General features: G+C 40.6%; 1 protein-coding gene across 1 annotated transcript in view; it reads left to right on the top strand.

Moving 5' to 3' along the window:
- The window catches only part of FBXL18 (F-box and leucine rich repeat protein 18), a 189720-nt gene that overhangs the window by 12739 nt on the left and 159564 nt on the right, over positions 1–17417 (top strand). The window contains exon 3 of the mRNA XM_069209993.1: positions 4306–5861. Coding sequence (XP_069066094.1) covers positions 4306–5861 — 1556 coding nt within the window. The remainder of the gene's footprint in view (positions 1–4305; positions 5862–17417) is intronic.

Below are 17417 nucleotides of genomic sequence, written 5' to 3'. Positions count from 1 at the left end.
ACAGACACTAACATGCATAGTCATAAACCGTCCATCCAAGATGTGTGGCTGGGAGTTTTGAGACAGTGGAGAGTTGTGGTTTTGGTCTGTCTGTCCTCGGCCTAAGAAGGAGACCGTTAATGTTCTCTCGTAGGGTTACGTGTGACAGAAAGAAAATACAAGTTGCTCTAAAATTTGCTATCAACTCAGATTTTGCAGTAATAACAAAGGTGGCACAGATGCCCAAATAAGACTTATTACTGAAAAGCCTGCACCTTTGAGTAAGTACTGTGCCCTATCTATCATAATTATAGCAGTCAAAAGAAGGAGGATAATTGCAGTGTGCAGAGCACGGAGAAGGATACAGACGTGCTTATGGCCATACTGTAATTGAGTCCTTGCCTTGAGATGATTTTGTTCATGGATGTTGGGCAGAGAGCAAAGCTACACAGCCCAGGGAATATCAAACTACGCAGGAGGGACAAGCTCTGGCACAGGCTTTTTTGAGGTTTATGAAATACCGTTTTGACTTTATTTTATTACTTTTGGTGAACAGAATAGAAGATCTTTACTCTGAACCCACAGCTGGGCTCATTTTCTAAGGGATGCTGAATGAGGCACATACTGTGTTGTAAACAACAGCCACATGCTTGAGCATCAGTGAGGTGTGAGGATGTTCAGAGCTGGCTAGCTGGTGCCTAGAATAACCACACACTTGTGAATAGTCACTTGGTAGTAAGGTCAAATCCAGTGTGGTAAATTTATACAAGGGGAACTAGCCGAAAGGAGTTTTGCTTCATATACATTTCTAGGCTCCTCTAAAAATGGATAAACAGTGCAAATGATAAAGCAACGTTTTCGTCTAGTCTCAAATTTATGAAACTAGTTCAACTGGGACAATAATCTATGTTTCATATCCCATGGACAGACTGCCATTCTCCCACCCCTCTAACAGCAGAGGGATCTCAGAGCTTGAGTTCACCCTAACTCACTGGGGACCTCACTATATGTGGTGGGGATACACATTGTATATACATTAGCAAGGCATGTCCTCTTTTCAACCAGCTGTATGCTACATATCCTTATTCTGCAGGCAGTCTATTCGGCAGCAGCTGAATACACTTAAAAGCTCTGAATTATCATATGCTGTAGGTGCAGGTTAGATGGGGAGGAAGGTGCCCTCAAACTCACAATAAAGACCTGATTACCAGGTAGGTTGTACTCGAGTAACAGTAACATTGCGTGCATTACCATGCTTTAAATCCACCCAGAAGTGTCCAGTTCCGAGTTGAACCCCATGGAATAACAAATTACTGTGTGAAACCGGTTTTATGTTCATAAAACCACTCATAATTCCCAAATTCATGGGGTTTAACATATAGATTTGCCACCTACTGTAAGGAGTTGATGGTAAATGTCACCAAGAAAGATATGTAACTCAGAAGGTGTGCTATTCTGAAGCGCCTAGAGATCTTGATTGTAGTGGAAGTGTTCGCTTGAACATCACCTGTAATAAAAATTCAGTCAGCAGGACGTTCACAGAGTATCTCTTGGAAAGGGGTTGGTTACTAACAAATATACAAACCAACTCATTATACCAAGCACTCATAACAGAGGGCTTGATGTTCTTCAGGTGGATCTTAATGGTCAATACAAAAGTAGTCTAGGTTTATCTTGCTTAACTACTTTTTACTTTCAAAGATAAGCATATCTTTTACCTATTAATCTTTTTTTTTTTTTTTTACCTCTAGCATTCTAGTCAACCAGATTATGTGATTTCACAGTGGGTTTAGGGTATTGATACTGCAACAGCAAAAGTAAATGTATGTTGTTGAAACATTGCTGACCTGTCCCAGGGGATTAAATCAATTGATTGGAAAGATTTTGATGCTTTGCATTCTGTCTGCATTTTAACATTGAGGTTTAATTATCCTAGTTGGGCCGGTGGGACTGGGGAGGGGGGGGGGTCCAATGGCTGGTTGTTGGAAGGTGTGACATTTATACCTTGTTGTTATTGTAATAGAAACTGATCATCAAGATAAACAGCATCTATTATTAACTTTTAAAACCGGCTGCAGAATGATGCCCTGTAAAATTCATAATGGAGAACTTAAGCACAGATATGTCAACTGCTTTGAATGCACTAGATCACTTGCTGTTTGACTGTCACAATATAGTGGTAGCAGGCGATTTTTCACACCACACATGAACCCGCAGTGGTCACATAATCCTCCTGGGTCTGGAGATCCGGGCCTGGGGATCCCGTGCACCCCAGCCTTGCTAATACCTTGCTACAGAGTTGGGTGGCAAATGGCTTCTTCGACTTTGATGCATGAATTTTGGGCCTGTACTGGTGGATTGGCTTTGGATTCCATTTAGCAACATACCATCAGTAACTGACAGTATAGCAGGATGGTAGATTTTATAACGTTAAATCAGTCAAGCTGATACCTGATGGTGGAATTGGCTGTTGAGAAAGGTGCTGAAATTAGCCATGAACCTGTTATATCATATCTTGAATGAAGTGGTTTTATGCCTTCCCAGAGTTGCACCAAACTGTACAATATTGTGGTAATATCGAATAATCTAGGAAGACTGAAATTGGACTCTAGGGAAATGAGGTGTATGCTTCTTGCCATTCATACCCTAATTACAGATATCCTGTGGTGATTGTGCAGCGAATCATTAGAGCCCTATCAGTATATTGAAGTTCACTAATCTCATTGTGAGAATTGACCCATTTTTGCCTACTTTTTTCAATTAGAAAGTGGAATCAAAAGGAACTAATCTATGATATAACATGGAGTGTAGGGTAGCAAAAACCTTCCTCCTGATGATCATTAAAAGAATGAAATAATACTGAGGAAATGTGATCCAGTACGAAGGTTTAAAGAATGTGCCTAATAGTGAAAAGTACAACTGGGAATTATAAAGTGTCCTGAAGTCCTTGAGGCAGCTAGGGCCAATGATGCACAAACCTTTCCGCATCTAGTTGCTTTTGGAAGCAACATTTTAGTTTCAAAGTGCCAGCTTCACATAATTGAGCCACCAGCAAGGATCCTCAGCTACTTTTATCTGAGATATGAAAGCTGCAATTGGTGCATGGGCACAAGAAGTCCAACCGTGCAGCAGAAATGTGAAGTAATGCATCAAATCCTACATTTTGAAACTTTTGTTGAGTACTTGCTAAATACTCTTACTGTCCCCTTGTTTATGGGTTTTATGGTAATCACTATCTAAGAAGCTATGACCCCTTTTGAAGTAGAATAAGATCACAGGTACCATTGTGTTAAAGCACTTCATGTGAGGGGTCTGTAGTGCTTGGGCTGGGGGAGGCTGGAATGGTTCAGGCATGCCTGTGAACCCTGTGTTCCTAGAACTGCCATATTCGTGAACAGCACCAGAGAAGATCACATAAAGCTAAGTATGACTCGTATGGAAGCAATTGGCTAATCCAGTTCAAGAGAGGCTAACCGATGCATTCTCAGCTCTAAAACGTGTCTTGCCTTTGAAAGTTATTTCGATGAGGTGGAATTAAGAAAGCTCAAAGTCTTATATGCCAAATTCAGACAAGTCACTTTAATACTTTCATCCTTTAGAAATAATCTGGTTTCCTCTTTTGGTCAGTCTAGAATGTGTCAGATTTGTGCTTCCTTAATGGAACATACATCTCACCTTTTGTTCTTTTGTTCAGTGTATGGGTGCCCAGGAAGAAAATTAATCAGATGGGTAATGAAAACAAGATCATTTGTAGCCCTAATAACTTTATAAATTATACACTTCGAGCACCTTGTAATGCCTTTATAACGTGTTGCTTTCTACTGTCTGGTTGGGGAATTAAGAGGTGTTTATTTCTGTTTATACCTTAAATGATTCATTCTAACTATGTTTTAACCAATTTGATGATAGCGCTATGATTTTTTTAAAATATATGTTTTATCAGTTGATGCCTGAATTAAACTATTTGGCTGAATGACTATGTTCCAAAACACACAGTTTATTATTTCATTGTGAGTTAATTAGGAATACACCATTATTCTCCACTCCTTTAGTTCCATGCCTGAGTTATCTATGGAGATACGTTGCAACAGCTGCTTCTGCGTCCTTTAGTGATGATATCATCATTGCTTCCTCAAAGACCTTGCTCCATTGGCAAGGACAAGGCTCTGCGTAAGTGATGTGCCAAGAGATTGAAAAGCAGAAAATGGTTTCTCCCACCCTCTCGCCAATTGCTAAAAAAACAAAATAATATAAGCCTTGATCTTGAAAACATTAGTAAGCCCTTCACTCTGAGCTTTTAACATAATTTTTTTATCTGTACTGCAGGCCAGTGATGACCAGGCGAAGCAATTGCTGGTTGAGATAGGAAAAGGGCTGCACGTACTGAATTTGAGTGGCTGCTACTGGCTATCAAGCCGCACCATTGACCACGTGGCACGATGCAAGGACTTGGTGAAACTGAACCTGTCTGGATGCCACTTGACTTCGATTCGCCTTTCCAAAATGCTGTCGTGCCTTCAACAGCTGAGGTCACTTGCCATTGATGTGAACCCGGGATTTGATGCTGGTCAGTTAAGTAGTGAGTGCAAAGATACACTGAGCCGTGTGTTAGAGCTGAAACAGACTCTGTTCACACCATCCTATGGAGTCGTGCCCTGTTGTACAAGTCTTGAAAAGCTTTTGTTGTACTTTGAAATCTTGGATAGGACGCGAGAGGGTACTTTGCTTTCTGGTCAGCTAATGGTTGGCCAGAGCAATGTACCCCACTACCAGAACCTTCGTCTCTTTTACGCAAGGCTTGCCCCAGGAAGTGTTAACCAAGAAGTGGTAAGGCTGTATCTGGCGGTGTTGAGTGATCGGACTCCAGAAAATCTACGCGCATTCCTCATCTCTGTGCCAGGGAGTCTCGCAGAGAATGGAGCCACTAAGAACCTTTTGGACTCAATGGCCAGGAACGTTTCCTTGGATGCTTTGCAGTTGCCTAAATCTTGGCTAAATGGCTCATCCCTGCTTCAGCAGCTGAAGTTCATCAATCCCGTCTACTTTAGCTTCAGCCGTTGTACTCTTTCTGGAGGGCAGTTAATTCAAAGGGTGATTAATGGTGGCAAAGACTGTAAAAGCTTGGTGAGCCTAGACCTCAGTGGGTGTGTTCACTGTTTGACACCAGATACTTTGTTTCGGAAAGCAGAGGATGATATTGACAGCAGCATTCTTGAAGCGCTAGTTACAACTTGTTGTAATCTGAAACATTTAAATCTTTCTTCTGCTCATCATCATAGTTCAGAAAACTCTGGAAAGCACTTATGCCAGGTTCTGGCAAAACTCCGGCATCTCCGGTCCTTGGCCTTGCCAGTTTGTGCTATTGCAGACAGCTCCAGAAACCCAGAAAAAAACTCTGCCCAGGCTGCATCTCCAACCGTGGCTAATGCTGTGCCTCGAGGATTTGGAAAGAAAGTTCGAATTGGAGTGCAGACATACCCTAGGAATGTTCCTGAGCAAGACTGTGTTTTTTCTTCTAACTGTTTCTGGAGCTTCCTTGGGGACAGCCCATTTCTTGAAAGTCTGGAATTAATTGGGTCTAGCTTCTCTTCTGCTATGCCAAGAAATGAACGAGCCATTCGCAACTCTTTACCACCTTGTAGCCGGGCGCACAAGGTCAGTGATGCAGAAGTGGCAGCAATCAGCCAGCTGATCTTTTTGCAAAGCCTCACTTTGGCACAACTGCCTGGAATACTTACTGGCTCTGGACTAATCAGCATTGGTTTGAAATGCCAGCAGCTCCAAGTGCTATCCTTGGCAAATCTTGGCATGATGGGAAAGGTTGTCTATATGTCTTCTTTTTGTGAAATGCTGAAGCACTGCAAGCAGCTTAAAGATCTCAGGTGAGACTTCAATATTGCTGTGTTTGAATTGTGCTCTTTCCATGTCAGGCTTTGTATAGAGGGCTGCAGTAAACAACGATTAAAGGAGAAGAAATGAAAGAACTTCTATTTAAAAGAATAAAATGTGATCTTAAGGAAGACATTGCAAAATAGTGGAAAAGGAATGAGGAAGTGCAGTATCGAACCAAAATGTTAAATGAGTAATGGGCAGTTTAGAAGAGCTGAGGAAAACACTTGATTTAGATGAAAAGGGACCTTTACACTTTTGAAGGAGTTGTTAGAGTATAAACAAGAGGTAGAGAAAATTCGGGGTGAGGAACTGATCGGTAAATTTAGAAGAAACCAACAAGAAGGTGAGATAATATCAACAGAGTTATGAAACATTTGTAAAGAAATTAAAGCAGTATATATGAACAGAATTATTTAATCAAAATATGTATTTCCAACGGGTGCATGGAGAACATGAAAAACTGTGATATATCCTGGCTTGGTAACTTCAGAGTAGTCAGACATAGAAATATATTGATGTAATCCTGGATCCCAGGGTGGTTCAGTAATTAATGATTCCACAAAGATTGTGAAGACATTTTATTCAGTTTTATTCACAGTTTCATCAATAAAATAATGTGAGCCCTATTGATCTATTGATTTATTTGGAGAAATGAAAGTTTCCCCAGTTGATAAAAGCAGTAGCATTAATGGTTGTTGACATAATCACTGAATCAGTACCGAGGCAACTCCATAATGGAATCCTAGGAGAAGTTGAAATCTCTTTGGAATATTTAGGTTGTTTAGTACCATACATGGTCTGATTATTTAATTGAGCATGCATTACTGGCCTGGTACCATTTTCAATTCAAATATATGCCATTGCTTTCTATTTTTAAAACCTGTGAAGAATAAACATTTATGTAGGTTGCTTTGACCTATTATATCATTAAACTAATTACAAAATCATTTGGACAGTAGACTTTCATTACTGCAACAAAGCCACACAAGATTTAAAATAGGCAGGTGTTTAGCCTCAAATACATAATATTTGATCAAAGTGAGAGATTGTTTGATTGTATAATATATATGCTGCTCTAGTTTGCTTGACACCCCTGAAAGACTGTACAATGTGGTGAATAAGGAAATGTATGTTTCAAATGTAAAATAGACGTGGATTTCTTTTCCATTGCAACAGGTTGACTGGTGTATTGAAGATTGTGTAAACTTCAAGACTGTCATAAACAGACATGTATGGAAATCTTCCTGAGTGCCCCCTCTCTCTTTTATTATGTGAATTCATCCGTAGGCTGTAATAATCAGAATGAGATCTGCTATTGGTGCCATTTGCTTAACAGTTTCTTGTATAAAAAACATATTCAGATAGTGTTGTAGTATTATATATAAAAATCAGAAAAGGAGAATTCAAGAATAACATTTTAAATGTTTATGAATTTTATCCAATGGAGAAAAAGCCAAATTAAGACTTCTATAACTGAGAATCTGGATTAACCTAAAAACTTTGCTGTGGTACCTAAAGAGTTCAAGATTAATACTATTTTTGTTAGCATACCAAACATTTGGATGTGGTTGGGTTCTCCGAGTTGACCTCTTTGCGTGATTGTAAGAGCAGGCTCTTGAAACAGTGGCTGACATTACCATCATCAGTTGGTTTTTATTAGATATTATTGTATTAGTCATTATTAGTTCCAAATTTATCTTTTGTAATGTGTTATTTGTTGGGAGAGTGCAATAATAGCTAGTTTCAATTAAAGTAAGGATTAATAAGTAATTCAGATTGATACAAAATTTGATTTGATCTCAGAAAATTGTGCTGCCTCTGATTGTGATTGTGAAAGCCTAGAAATCTTCAGGTCCTCGTGTTGCATCAATTGAACATGGAAACCTATGGATATAATATATTCTCTACAGGCAGGTATTGGAAAACATCTCAGTGGCACGAATTTACATTAATTTTCAGTTGTAGGATGAGAACACACTTGATTTTTTCTGTTTGCATCATGCGACTGACGTTTTGTTAAGATCTCTATAGGTTCACATGGAAATGAGATAAGTTCCTTGGTCTTTTGAAGTTTCTAAGTTTCAGGAGCAAAACCACCAAGTGCCCAGGCACCTTGGCAGTCCTTTTCTAACTGTTTCACCTACATTTTATACTCCAACATTCCCTATTACCTCATAGATGCTGCATCCTACAAAACACGATTATACCACAAGACAGCCTTATGTGATCAACCACAAAACCTAATCTGAGGGTGAAAAAAAGAAAAAATGTAAAGAATTGCAACTGGAGCAAAGCAAAGTACTATGTGAACTTTAATCTAAAGCTTAAGAGAAATAATACTAGTAAGAGTGGAGCATGGCCACTCTATCAACATTGTCCTTCTTCCATTTAGGATGCTTTCTGTTATGGTCTTGATCAGAGTTCCTTTAATGAGCTTCTGCCCCCGCTTTCATTGACAACTCTACCCTCCAGGAATGAACCTGCCAACCTAGCTTTCACCTCCTCCGGACCTACTCTGGCAAGTCTTGACATGCAATACAATACAATATAATGCAATGCAATGCAATACAATACAATTCAGTAACATTTATAAAATGCACAGTTGTTACCGACGGAGCGGTCTGGTGCTAACAGTATGTGACAAGTCACCAAACTAACGAGACAATCAGTCCCAGAATCGGAATCCATCCTGACAGAAATTCAAAAGAAAAGTCTTCAAGTTCTTTGTAAAAATAATTTTCAGAGGGAAAAAGACGAAGACTGAGAGGGAGAAAGTTCCAAAGCTTAGAAGTGAGATAAACAAAAGAGCTCCCAACTCTCCCAGATTTGAGAACTTGAAGTAACTTTTAATTCCATTTTACCATTTTAAGTACTTTATTACGGTCATAGACCATAAAAGTAACAAAATCAATAATACAATATATGAGCCTAAGCCGCTCAACATTTATTGAAACAGTTTAAAAAAAAATATATTTTGTAATCCCAGATGGAGTACAGCGCAACAGTTGTGGTAAAATCAATAAATCCATGAGCAAGTGCAATATACATTTTAAGAAAAGAGCAATCAATCATCAATGTAATACATAAAATATATTTTGTCTATTTAAGTAAGACTCTCATTCAGGGGTCTAAAAGTGGTTGGTATCCCAAAAAACAGCCTGCAATTCAAGAGTGCTTGGGGAACATTTGCCTCTATGCGGATTACGGGTACCTTACAATTTAGCCTTATGTTTCTTCTAGATAGTGTTCAACAAGCCAGATTCCAGAGTATCAACTAGCTGAATCTAGTCTGAGTCAGTAGGGGCAGAAAGAGAGAAACTTTTGTGCCAAATTGGCCAGATACTCTCTATGTACCTGGCAATTGAGGAAACAGTAAAAGGGGTCGTACTTTCCCTATATGTTCTCAGGGCTACATTAAACTGGCAAAGAGGAACAATCCAACACTTGTGCTGCTTATGATAAATAGGGCAGAAGAACAGTAAATGGTCATCGGTTTTGTCACTCCATCTCCATGCTAGACAAAATTTGCTACCCTTCAGTCTGCCGTTACATTTGGCAGTAAGAGTAGCATGAGGGATGGCACTCAACCTAAACTTTATGTAGAGGGCTTTGGTAAAAGGGGCATCAATCTTGTCCATATAAGTCTCAAGTGCAGGGGAAGATTTTAACTGTAAGAAACATTTGATTAGGTGCCCCAGGCCTTGTTGTGTGTTCAACTTCATCTCCTTGTGCTCCCAGTAAAGGTACTTCTCCTTTTGGCTGGGGGATGATGAGATGGTACCTGTGTCTGATCAATACTCTATAAGGCCCAGGGAATAAAGGGTCTGCTTCACGTATTTCAGCCAAGGTAAAATCACCCCTCCCTTTTTTCTCTACCCAAAATATCTCTGAGACCCATCCTATAATGTTCCAGCTCGGGAGTGAACCATACTCTCAGCCAATATAATATTGGTTTGAGATGCACTGTCGAGGTAATGGACTGAATGTCTTAATCTTAAGTGTTAAAAAAACTAGGTGACTACTCTGAGTGAGTTTGAGGACCGCCCTCAAAAATTTATTTTCAGCTACCCCCAGGGCATCTATATTACCATAACCCCAAAGTTCGGCAGAATACACTGCGGCTGCTATTGCTTGAGCCATCCAGACTTCAAGGATGAGGGGTGGGGGGCAGGATGGAAAGAGATCTCATTTGCAAAGAGTAGAATAGTAGCCATCCTGTCATTCAGAAAAAGTGTGCTTTTTGTGACCTGACTAGCCCATGAGTTAGAGCCGGATAAAAGAATTCCTAGATAATCAAAGTCGAGCACTCTTTCCAACTTCTTCCTCTCCAGTGTTAACACCCCTCTGAATCTCCTATGTGGATGGATTGCCATGAACTTTGTTTTATTTGTATTAGTAACTAGATGATGATTGGAACAAAATAATTTAAACCTCAGCAATAGGTCTCTATTCCTCCCGGCGTTTTAAATAGAACATAGTGTTGTCTGCGAACAATAAAGCTGGTGTTTTTATAGCCCCAAGTACTGGGGAGTCATTGTCACAGTCCATAAGCCAGTCCATTCAACTACTTAATAAGGACACTGCCCTGCCTGACCCCTTTGTTGACCTTGAATCTGTCAGTAGTTTCTCCATTTACTCCCCACTAGATTTGAGCAAAATTATCACAATGGAGTCGAATAATGATATCCAGAAGCGGACCGGGAGTCCTCATTCCCTAAGGGTACACCTGAGATTTTCTCTGGGGACCATTTTGAATTCCGCTTTTAAGTCGACAAAAGCAATTAGAGACACTACCCCTATTGATATCAACCTCTTTCCACCTAATAAGTTGAAATCTAAAAACCTGGTTGATTGTACTAGTTTTAGAGCGAAATGCTGCCTAGAACTGAGGCAGGATCTTACTGTCCTCAATCTAGGCTAAAAAGCAGTCTAAAATTAACTTGCAGAATATTTTTGGCTGAAATCAATAAGGCATAATGGGCGATAGTATTCTGGGTCAGATTTGAGACTTTTCCTAAAGATGGGGGTTATCTTTGAAACCTTTCCAGGTTGTAGGTATTTCAGTGCCTGCCATGATGGCATTAGCAAAGCGGTTTGAATATGGAGCCCAAATGGCAGAATCTGATATGATTAGGCCCACTGGGATTCTATCTAGTCCATGGGCCCTATTTGCCTTCTACAAGTAGATGGCAGATTTAGGGCCTCATTGTGAGTTTGCGGTCCCGCTGTGGGACTGCCAAACTCATGGAGAGGACGGCACCGCCATGGCAGTGACATTCCTACCTAGCGTATTACAAAGTTCCTGGTAGGCTGACTGGAGGGGAAGATTGTAATACGCATTCCTACCGGACTACCCGGCGGAAACAACGTTAGGAAATTGGCTCTGCTCCTTTCAGGGAGCTGAGGCCAATATCCTAACCCTCTAGCACCCTTGAAATACGTGCAGTCCGACAGTGCTGGGCAGGGGTTCCCAGTGCAGGGCACCCCTGTGGCCCCTGGCACTTACTTTCCGCTAGCCTTTTCATGGCGCTGGACCCCAGTGGGGTAAAATGTACTATTACCTCTCCACTGTTTTCAGCAGTAAAGAAAGTAGTTCACTTTAAACACAACATATTTTCATAAAACTATTAACTCACCAAGAATATAAAAATGTTCATTAATTATTATTATTTTTTTTTTTTAATTACATAATTAAAACTTGGAAAAATGAATATCCAAATTTTTTTTTTTTGATTTGACTATTTAACTTCCCACACAATACTCCAGCAAACCTAGCAGCACAGCATTAAAATATTATTAAAATACAAAAGTATAGCACAATTTACATATGAAGTATTCAATTACAATAATTATTGATAAATTCATGATTGATATAACATAAAATATATGATGAAACCATTTATATAATTATTCATCAATTTAACATTTTATTTAAAATATATAATTAATAATTCATTATTATTTAACTATCCACCCTATACTCCTACAAACCCAGCAACCTGCATCTAAAATATAATTAATATATAAAATATAATTAAACAATTTTTGATAATTATCAATTAAAAAAATAATTACACTTTAGCTCCCTACCCTATATTATAAATAACTTAAAAACACAAACCATATTTAACATTAACAATTACACGCACAATATATAACATATGCAATAAAATATGATCTAAAACACAAATATAATTTTAAAAAAATACTTTTTTCAATTATATTACTGAAAATGACATAAACAACACAGATAATATTAAAAACGATATTAATTACCTAAATAAATTGAGATTGTTGTCAACAATATTTCTGCATCATGATACTTGATGTGTCACTATATTAAAACTCAATATTTATGTTCGATATTTATAATCGGATATTTGTCCAAACACCAATTGAGGTGAGTGCCCCCCTGCAGCCCCCTGCACTTGTTCTCCACCAGCGTTTTCATGGTGGAACCGCCATGAAAAGGCTGGCGGAGAACAAGGTTGTTCAGCGCCACCCTGCCTGATTACAACCTGCACCGCATCGGAGATTATGTTGGTAGGTTGGCGGGTCTGCCTGCCAACCTCGTAGTGTGGCGGTCAGACTGCCACAACCACAGCGGTACAACCGCCACTGTCAGTCTGGCAATCTGTTGACCGCCAGACCCGTAATAAGGCCCTATATCCAAAATGTTGGCACATATGCAGTGTATTTACAGTGATTTCCTTAAACTCTAAATATCATACAAAATATTTTTTCCAATTTTCACAAAGAACTACTCAAGATCTTTAATACTGTTAAAACATCACAACCCCACTTGTCTGTCCTGTTCTCACACTCATCCATACTGCACCTCATACATACTACACAACGCCCAGTTCAGATCTACACGTGTACCCAAACAACTGAGTTCATTCTTCAGTTGCCTTCTGTTATGGTGTCCCAGACTGGGTTAAAATTGTCAATGCACATTTTGGTGGGTTCACATATTTTGTTCCGCCTTCTTCAGGATCAGACACCCATAAAAATAACTTTATATCTACCCAGCCAGAGAAGCAAGTATATCTATAACAAACAATAAAGAAAAATTATCTAGGTTCATTTCCAAATCTTAACGAGCATAGCTTCCATAATAATTTATACATTCAGAAGCCCTAGACTAAATCCCCAGCTTAGTTTAGATAGAGACACCAGGGAGGAAAATGTCATAACGAACTTTACATACTACTACACCAGCACCTTTAGCAACCTCCATACCTTCTTTATGGTTTGTTCTACTCCCATCAACTTTCACACCAAGGCTGCATGCCTACGTTTACCCAGGTAAGGCCAGCTGACATGCATGCACATTCAAACTTTTCTTAGTGACAGACCCATCACCAAGATTTTGAAGGGAAAAGAAATTAGTGTATCTCTGGCCGCGAACAATTTGAGAAATTCACAAATGTTTCACGAATACATGTGCGAAAACAAGCGTTGCAATTGGCTGGCCGCAAACTGACTACAAAATTGCAGCTGACATTTTATTTCACGGGACACGGTTCCCGGGGGTGAAAATCCAAATTGAAAGTGGCATAAGGGGTCAGGGTGAAGGTACCCTGATCCCAGGGGTGTGGTATAGGTGTGTTTTAGGTGCAAATTATGGGTTTAAAATAATTTTGCGTCACTATGCACGATATTCGCAAATTTTTATGAATTATTCGCGAATAGGGAAAAACTTGAAAGAAAAAACACAGACATATTCATTCACTCATATGTTCACTCAGAGACTCATTCGTCCACTCACACACCCACTCACACTCATGTACTCACTCAGACTCTCATACCCACTTTCAGACCCACTCAAACACTCACGCACCCACTCACAGATCCTCTCACAGAGACAGGCCCGTGACCAACCTGCGCTGCCCACAGCTAAAGGACGTGTGTGGCATGGGGTGGGTGGTTATAAGGGCTTTGCTGCAAGGCATGGCTGCAGGCCAGCTCTTGTGACCAACCCCTGCCACGCACGGCCAGAGGCTGTGCACTGTGGGGGTTGGAATAACATATGGTAATTAAAATTGCTTTACGTTAAAAAAAAAAAAACACAGAAAGTTACTGAAAAAAACAAAGGTTACAGGGACGTTACGGGTAAGTTCTGAATTTACTCGTACAGAACCATAGAAATTCAGCAGTTCTAGTAATAGTTCTTTTAAGTAACTATAATTCACACCTAAAGGTAACTATAACTTGTGCCTTCGCCATGCACAGCTAATTACTCTACATATTATATCATTGATGAGATCTTGTATGGCATCTTTGATATTAACACTGCAACATTTGCAATAAAATTATTGATAAGAAAACTACATGGCAGGGACACAAGTTATAGTTACCGTAGGGTGCGAGCTATAGTTACTTAGAAGAACTCCAACTGCTGAATATTTATGGTTTTGTACAAGTAAATTCAGAACCTAACTATAACGCCCTATAACCTTTGTTTTCTTTCAGTGTGTGTGTGTGTGTGTGTGTGTGTGTGTGTATATATATATACATATATATACACACACACACTCATCTCACTTACATGTCTCACTGTAAGTAGTACAACTATGCAAAAGGAGAACAAATCGTCCTTTTGTCCAAGGAGTCTGCTAAAATAAAGAAAAAATCTATTTGGCTACCAACCAATTATAAGGAAGGAGAGCACTCTAAAGTTTTTAGGATACAGCATACATACCCACTTAGCTAATTACCTCATAAGGGGTTGATAATCACCCTGAAACAGTTCAGCTGAATACAATATGTCAACGCTCCCATGACAGTGCTGCTAGAGAAAGAAAAATAGACATCCATTGTTGATTTAGCGATACATGGTTCATATTCTAGTGATATAAAACTAAAACATCTTCTTTATACACACTAGTGTACAAATAAGGTTCTCTAACCATGGGGCGTAAAAGAAAGAAAACAACCCATATTTGCGTGAGAGGAAGACCACAATGTGAATAACAAGCCACTTGCCTGCAGCAATCACTAACCATGTGACTAACTTGTGCCTTAAGGTAACTATAACTCATGCCCCCGCCATGCACAGTTTTCTCATGATTAATTTTAGCGCAAATGTTGCAGTGACATTATCAATGATGTTACAGAAGATGTCATGACTGATGCAATATGTGGGGTAATTAACAATGCATGGGGAGAGGGCGAAAGTTATAGTTGCCTTAGGCCACGAGTTATAGTTACATAAGATACCTGTAACTATAACTGCTGAATTTGTATGGTTCTGTGTGTTTAAAATCCAAACCTAACTATAAAGTCCCTGTAACCTTCGGTGTTATCAGTGAATAGCTACGTTTTTTTATGCCATTTCCTAACTATAACGTCCCTGTAACTTTTGTTTTGTTTTCAGTGAATTTATAGGGTTTTTAGCGTAAAGTAATATTTAATTACCTTGCGTTAATCCACCTGCCGCCGCTCATGGCGAGGCCCCATGTGTGTTGTGAGGGGATGGCCATAGGACCTAGCCGCAGGCAAGGTCCTGCGGCCAACCCTCCACACATGCAGCCAACCCCAAAGGCCGTGCACAAGTATGGGGTTGGCCAAAGGGCTAGCCTTTGGCCATGACCTGTCGCCGACCCTCCAAAGGCTCGCAACCCAATGTTCCCCTCCCCAGCACAACCTGGAACCTCATCCTCTGAGGCCAAGCCGTTTTTTTGGGATGGAGATGGCACCCATAACCTCCATAGGTCGGTTTTGGCCCCGGAGACTCCATCCCCCAGGGTCGGGTGCATTTTTTTGTTCTCTTTAGAGGAGGGGGAACGTGGCCCCTTCCTCAGGCTGTTTTTGTCCCCAGGGTCCCCAACCCCTGGCCAACAAATGGTGGGTTCCCTGGTGCCCTCCCAGGCCACACGCCATATTATCACTGTGTACCACGTGGGGAACCCGAAGGCGACCACAGCCCCAACCTGCTCCTCCCTATTCCAGCAGGAGCCGACCTGCTCACGCCCACTGAGGGCATCTAAAAATGCTGCTCCCTGCAGACGGATGCAGTATTCAGCTCTGCTTCTCTGCCTTCATCACTGCAGGCAGTGGTACAGATCTTAAGTCCGCTCAGAGCAGGCGGGAGCATTTTTAAAGCTCTTGCCAGCTGAGAGTGAACTTCATGTTTGCTTTCACTTGGAGGTAGATTTGAAATTGCTCGCACCAACTGAGAGCAAACACAGATATTCCCTGCCAGTGCAGGCAGGGAAACTGTTCTGTCCTTAGGGTGGGCACCCTGGGAAATAGCAGGAGTCAGCCCTGGGGTATGGCGCCCCCTGAGCCATTAAAGACTCTAGGAGGGAGGGGGTCATGCGCCCACCTCCCCCCGTTTGATATTGTTGCCAGCCTTTGGGGATGGAGTCCCAGGGGGCAGCGTAGCCCCCTTCCCCTTCTCTATGTTGCTGGGGGTAATAATCGGAGGTATTCCCCCTCCCCGGGACCTGGCCCACCAAGGTGGCTGGGGGGCAAAGATGAAGAAATTCTTTTTTTTTTTTTTTTTTTTAACTTTTGCAGCAGATCCCTGTATCCTCCTTGAAGTTTCAGCAAAATTGGAAAAAACATTTTTTGCCCCCAGAGGGGAACCTGTGGGACCACACCACTAGGCGGGGGTCAAGGCATTCCTGCCCTGCCACCTTGTGTGGTTTTTTTAACATTTGTCTTGGAGCTTTGGCTGAGTCCCGAGTCCCAAGGTGGCTGCTACTACTTCCTAGTTGAAGTTGCCAGCCAGTCAGATCTCAGTATGGGATTTGTTATATCTGCCGACTCTCTGCGTCCCTAGATATTCATAAACCTTTTTCTTTAATTACTTAAAAACTACTGAACGGATTTACACCAAATTACAAAAAGAGATCTTTCTGTACCAAGATCTAGCTTTCTGCCCGGGATGGCTGGGCATTGTTGAATTTAAAGCAGTATCAGTTGGCTTCTGCCCTCCAATATATGAGGCCCCTTAGCTATAATAATCATGTTGGGTGTGGGCTTAATGAGTATGTACTAGGTCTTTATCAGCTGTTAATCGGGTCCGAGGCTATGGGCTGCCTTTTGAGGATTGTAGAACCTTGCTACTACAAAAAGATTAAATTCAAGGTGCTGGGTTGCAGCCTTTAAGATCTGGGCAGCCTGGCATAAAAAAGCCGGTTTAGTTAGATTCAGCTGGTATACTCCAGTGTGCACAAATACATTGTTGCCAGATATTTTTCTTGATACTTGTCTGGCAGGATGGTGGAGGGTGAGTTATTAAAAGCTTGGTGATTTTTACCATGGTTCCAGTTTGGCTTGTTTGATTAACTCTGGGAGAGATTTGGTCTGAATAGAAGAGATTTTTTTAAATATTTGCAAATTCGTGATTTTGTGTACAGGAAAATTGGGAGGGGGGTGCTGATTTTCAAGGAACTCTCTTTTAGATTTATTGCTGGGTCCCAAGAAGTGTTCGGTTAATCGAATATATCAGATTCGTAGTTCCAGTCGACCTCGAGAAGCTCAATGGTAAGTGGCAGCAGAGATTGGATTCTGGAGATCTCTGCTTTTATGAATCG

This window comes from Pleurodeles waltl, chromosome 10 (genome assembly GCF_031143425.1).
Source record: "Pleurodeles waltl isolate 20211129_DDA chromosome 10, aPleWal1.hap1.20221129, whole genome shotgun sequence".
Classification (NCBI taxonomy): Eukaryota; Metazoa; Chordata; class Amphibia; order Caudata; family Salamandridae; genus Pleurodeles; species Pleurodeles waltl.
The sequence above is the reverse complement of the archived record's forward strand: the minus strand, read 5'-3'. Positions and strand labels throughout refer to the sequence as shown.